At 40.6% G+C, this 5740-nt stretch overlaps 1 protein-coding gene across 1 annotated transcript; it reads left to right on the top strand.

Moving 5' to 3' along the window:
• Window positions 1-919: 919 nt before the first annotated feature.
• Window positions 920-5096, top strand: ctsla (cathepsin La). Its single transcript, XM_079343511.1, has 8 exons — window positions 920-1029; window positions 1943-2076; window positions 2169-2291; window positions 2600-2752; window positions 3534-3758; window positions 4099-4267; window positions 4365-4482; window positions 4649-5096. The coding sequence occupies exons 2-8, from the start codon at window positions 1954-1956 to the stop codon at window positions 4746-4748; spliced, it is 1011 nt and encodes a 336-aa protein (XP_079199637.1). The 5' UTR covers window positions 920-1029; window positions 1943-1953; the 3' UTR covers window positions 4749-5096.
• The last annotated feature ends 644 nt before the right edge of the window (window positions 5097-5740 follow it).

Raw genomic sequence — 5740 nt, 5'->3', positions numbered from 1 at the left:
CCTTAAATTCTAATCAAAATAAAATTCCCATCACTGACTTGATAAGAAACAGGAAATCTAAAATCAGATGAGTCTTTATGCATAAACAACTCTTGTCAGTTTAAAGTTTCAAAATCTTATCACTCACACAAGAATTGATCCTGATTTACTCAACAGTTCCAGGAAGTTGTCCTGCTTAATTCCAGCTGCTGATAGTTATATATGTAAGTTCAATGTTAATCCCCCCAAAACATCTCTTTCATCAGTTTTTTAGCAACATTTAAGAAACATTTTATTTTCACTCTGTGTTATATTTTCTTAACTGTTACATATTTTCTCCTCTACAGAACAAACAAACAAATGTGATCTCTTGTTCTGACAGGCTTTTACCTGGATGATATGAATGTTGTGTTTACTTCTTTAAATAAATACAAAAGATGACTGTGTTTGTTTAAGCCTGTTTATTCCTGAAAGGCATACATGGAAAATATTATCGATCAGTCGGACCATTATTACCAAGGATTACTAACAGTAATTATTTCATTCAGGAGGCCCCCCCCCCCCCGCCCCCCCCCCCCAATTGTCTCACAAATGTCAATCTTAAATGTCTTAACCTATTCCATGTAAAATCCATTTAATTCTTGTCAGGGAATCTGTTGGGAGTTTAGATTTGCCTTGGCTAATTTGACGGTTTAACTGATGTGTGAAAGGTTTTTTGCATGCCCATCTTCCCATTCGAAAGTACTGACTAGCCTTTTAAGTGACTAGTGACATTTTTTTAATGGAAAACGTGTATTTTTCACGGTTTTCGACACAACAATGTTAAAATAACAAGATGTCCTTTCTCCCATCCATTCTATAGGGGGAGAATCACGTGCATCCTGGCGTGACGTCATTCACAAGGGCGGGGCTAAGACATAATAAACAAGGATTCAGCGAATCAGAGAGCTCGGTGGGACGTTACCCAGCTGCCAGTCAGGCCTTATAAACTTTGTGTACCTCAGACGGAGTCAGTTGTTTTCTTCATCTTCGTCAAAGGAACAAAAAACAGTAAGTTCAATGAAGTTACCAATTAACGGGTTTATTTTTTACGTCAAATACCAGACTTCATCTAAAATATGGGCAGAAAGTAAAATTACTAACGAATAATCGTGTTTCTTTGTGATTTTTTTGGACATTTTTTTGACCAATTGTTTTGTAACTCACGAGACTATGTTTCAGAACAAAAACATTGAGTTTATATTATGATCTAAATGTATTCTGAAAGTCCGAAATGCAAACATTATTATTAGTTATCCTCGACCCTCAGCCATCTTGTTTTAGTTAGCTGCCTTTGTTGTCCTCAAAAAAAAGACTTGTCCTCCTTGTTCTTTACCTCTTGTTTTAATATGAATCAAAGCAGCATCTTACACGTGTGTCCGGTGCGAAGGAGGACCCGTTTGACAGCTTTGTAGGTTTTGGTTTTCTTTTCGTTTTCCTGCTTCTAGTTTCGATGTCCAGCCGGGTGTCTCTGCTCTCCTCAAGAGGATCAGATCCCGTGACTGCCAACAAAAACACAAACAGCCTGCTCTGTTGTTGTGATCGAGGCCAAGCTTCAGTAGCAAAACTTGATTTAAAAAAAATCAGGCCGCTTATGTTTCCTGCAAACTGCCGATATAGTGCTTATTGTGTCTGCTATCGATTATGAGGCCTCACTTCTATCCCGGGCAGACGGGAAATGACTTGACTGTCGGGAATGTGCAGCGCTGATCTTACTTCGTGACAAATCCCAGGAGTAGAGACGATCTGCAGCACATACTCCTGCTGCGCCATTAAACAACAAATAAGATGGGGGAAACATTTTGGGAGGCATACTGATAATAAACGATTTTTTTCCCTCCCAAGAGAACATGGCTGCTGCCGCTGTATCAGGCCTCCATAAATGATAAACACTAAAGTGTAGTTCTCTCCTATTATTTCCCAGTAGGAATCACAATGCTGCCTTTAGCCTTGTTGGCCGTGTGCCTTGGAGCAGCCGTGTCAATGCCCGTCCTAGACTCACAGCTGGACCAGCACTGGGACTTGTGGAAGAGTTGGCACTCCAAGAAATACCATGAGGTAAGAGCTATGTCATACTGTTCTAGGCTACCAATATTTGTTTTTGATAAAGTACCATGAAACAGTCTAAATGTTATTGTTTTGTTTTGTAGAAGGAGGAAGGATGGAGAAGAATGGTGTGGGAGAAGAACCTCAAGAAGATTGAACTGCACAACCTGGAGCACTCTATGGGCGAGCATTCCTATCGTCTGGGCATGAACCACTTCGGAGACTTGGTGAGACCACAGTGTCAACACACAGGCATAGCTCACATAGAAAATGCATATCAGTGTATAAAAGGTGTGGGGGACTTGAAGAATAGCAATGAAAGGGTCTTGATAAGTGGTGAAGTAGATAAAGTAAAGAGTACTAAGATTAGTGAAAGGAGTCACGAATTGGACGATAAAGCATTGAATATATATTTTGTAATTCTTTTGTAAGTCACTGTCAACATCAATCACATGTCCACATACAGTTATCTTTCTCTTTGGATAATTTAAACCTATTTTTATGTGACAAAATCCACTCACTTTTATTTCCGCAGACTCACGAGGAGTTCAGGCAAATCATGAATGGCTACAAGCGCAAAGCGGAGAGAAAGTTCACTGGATCCCTGTTCATGGAGCCAAACTTCCTGGAGGCCCCACGTTCCATGGACTGGAGGGAGAAGGGCTACGTCACCCCCGTTAAGGACCAGGTAACCACTGTTTATTTTCTCATGCAACCTCTTGGCTCCCCAACAAAATGTTGTGCTATGATAAGACGCTTTATTAGGTTGAACAACACAAAGTTCAAAACACTGTTTAATAAAAGAACAATTCTGAAGACATTTTGTAAACAAGATTTGTGTAACCAGATGCACCGTGGCAGCTCTGCTTATTGGGTGGCGCTCTGTCCCTTTTTTTTAAGTTAATGATTGGCTGGGACAGAATGATAACATGGCTGCCTTTGGGCTTGTTTTTGTTATCTGTTTGCTCCACACGTTTGCGTCCTCCTCTTTGGTGCACAGTGTGTCCTCTCCACCCCCTCGACATGCATTAACAGCCTGTAAGCTGAAACCAGTCCGACCAGCTGACTGTAAATCCGGCCGGGGTGGAGCAACTCTCTTATACATTAGTGTTAAGTGCTGAAGGAGCTGCTGAGGAGATAATCAAACAAGATGCATGGTTCAACATAGTGACATGACTGATACAAATCAATATTTAAACGCAAGGTAATCAATGATGAACATTTTTGTTGATAAAAGGAAAAGAAAAACAACTGTCTTATCGCAGTTTAAACTGCTCAAAGAGAGAGAGAGAGTCAACAAATCTAAAAGTAAATTTATCTAACCCGGTCTTCACTTTAAAATGAATGCATTGTTTGTGCAAAAATGAAATCGACAATCTCAAAAGCTTCAAAATATCAGCAGTCAACATTTCGAGAACGGGAGTATTTCTTGTCAGTGTTAAAGACGGTTTCTCATCCTTCTGTCTCAGGGTCAGTGTGGCTCCTGCTGGGCCTTCAGCACCACCGGCGCTCTGGAGGGTCAGCACTTTAGAAAGACGGGCAAACTGGTGTCTCTGAGCGAGCAGAACCTGGTGGACTGCTCCAGACCCGAGGGCAACGAGGGCTGCAATGGCGGTCTGATGGACCAGGCGTTCCAGTATGTCGAGGACAACAAGGGCCTGGACTCTGAGGACTCCTACCCTTACCTGGGAACAGTACGTGTCTAATGGGAAGATGTGGACAGTAAAGTGGACGCCTTGTTTAATTGCTTTAAATTGAAGCAACAGTGTTTTTTTTTTTTTCCATTGTTAATTTTTTTTTGACAGCAATTCGATGAATATATAGGACCCCTTTTTTTTAATTTGGAAGTTTTCAAATTATGATCGGCTACAATTGCCTCCTAATAAAATTATCAGCCTAGTCTTTACATATTCCTGTCACATTGTTTGATTTAAAATGTCTACAGGATGCTGCAACACATTTAAGCTATTTAACTAGTTAAACTAGTTCAACTCCTTGCTCATGCTTTGCTTATGTTTTGGATTGTCCTTGTAGGATGACCAGCCATGCCACTACGACCCCAGCTACAACTCTGCTAATGACACTGGATTCGTCGACATCCCGAGTGGCAAAGAGCGCGCTCTGATGAAGGCTGTGGCTGCCGTGGGACCCGTGTCTGTTGCCATCGACGCTGGTCACGAGTCTTTCCAGTTTTACCAATCAGGTTAGTTTTTTATGAAAGGGAAAAAAACCTTTAAACATGCTGTTTGTCACCTGGTTGTTAAGAAGGGAATATCAGTAACTGACTTTTCTTTTCTCAGGAATCTACTATGAGAAGGAGTGCAGCAGCGAGGAGCTTGACCACGGTGTTCTGGTGGTTGGTTATGGCTTTGAGGGCGAAGATGTGGATGGCAAGAAATACTGGATTGTGAAGAACAGGTCAGTGAAACATGTTGAAGTTTGCTCTCGGGGAATAGAGCCCTCTGAAATATATATTTAGGATTTCTAGACTGTAGAAATGATAACAGCGAACCCCCCATCTCCCCCCCCCCCCCCCCCCCCCCCCCATGCCAAATGAATCACTGTTGTTTTTGTTTGATTGCAGCTGGAGTGAAAAGTGGGGAGACAAAGGCTACATCATGATGGCTAAAGACCGAAAGAACCACTGTGGCATCGCTACAGCCGCCAGTTATCCTCTAATCTAACGTTTGCACAGTTCCACTTTGTAGCACCATGTTTTTTTTTTTTTTTAATTGTAACCGTTTGGCTGGAGGACGACTCTTCGGTCAGAACGACGATCATCGCCAGGACGATCAACAATGTGTCATGAGAACAGAAAACACTTTTTTTTTTTTTTTTTAGGGAAATGGCGCCATTCTGTCTTGGCTGGTTTTATGCCACTTTATTTTGTCTGAAGATTTTAGTCTGGTGTTTTATTCTTTGTAAATATGTGTATGCTACTTGGTAAGTGAAATGCTAAAACTTGCTTCGGTCATTGTAAATGATTTTTTATTTCTATTTTTACTGTGATCAATTAAAGTTGTGAAACACTAGATCAATGTGATTGCTTTTTTTAAACTTCTTTTTACATGGGGGGGCTGTAAACCTTTTTATTAAATATAGTAATCTAAATGAAAATGTATATACTTTTGGCTAGCTCAGCAAATATTTCATGTAAAAAAAAAAATCTCCATGAAATATAAAACAAGTGATGATAATACAAGAAACACGTTTGTGGCGCTGCTATACACAGGTGCAGGAAAGTGTGCAACATGTAATGCAGTTACTGATCTTATTGCTGCTCACATGGAGACAGCACTTGAAAAACACCGTTATTAAAGGCTCTTTTTTAAACCTTGTATTGACAACTTTAAGATACATTTCTTTACAACTCAAACCAAAACCTTTCAGGACCTGCTTTACCTTTGGAACAAATGTACCTCAACGCTGCCTTCCAGTTATTTAGATAATTTTCTGTAGTTTCAGCCGTAATCCTTCAGGCTGGTCTGAAATGTAGAGAAGGGTCATGTGGTCTTGAGAATAAACGGCGTGCTCCCTGACGTCTGGTACAGGGATCTTATAGGATTAATCATTCTGTAACAATAGCTTTGATTCATACATAAACTCTTTACTGTGGGTCACCTTACATGATGGTATAATTTGCTAACCAGGGACAAAAAATGAGGATTTAGCATAA

Source organism: Symphodus melops (genome assembly GCF_947650265.1).
Source record: "Symphodus melops genome assembly, chromosome: 1".
Taxonomy (NCBI): Eukaryota; Metazoa; Chordata; class Actinopteri; order Labriformes; family Labridae; genus Symphodus; species Symphodus melops.
This window is presented reverse-complemented; position numbering and strand designations above follow the sequence as displayed.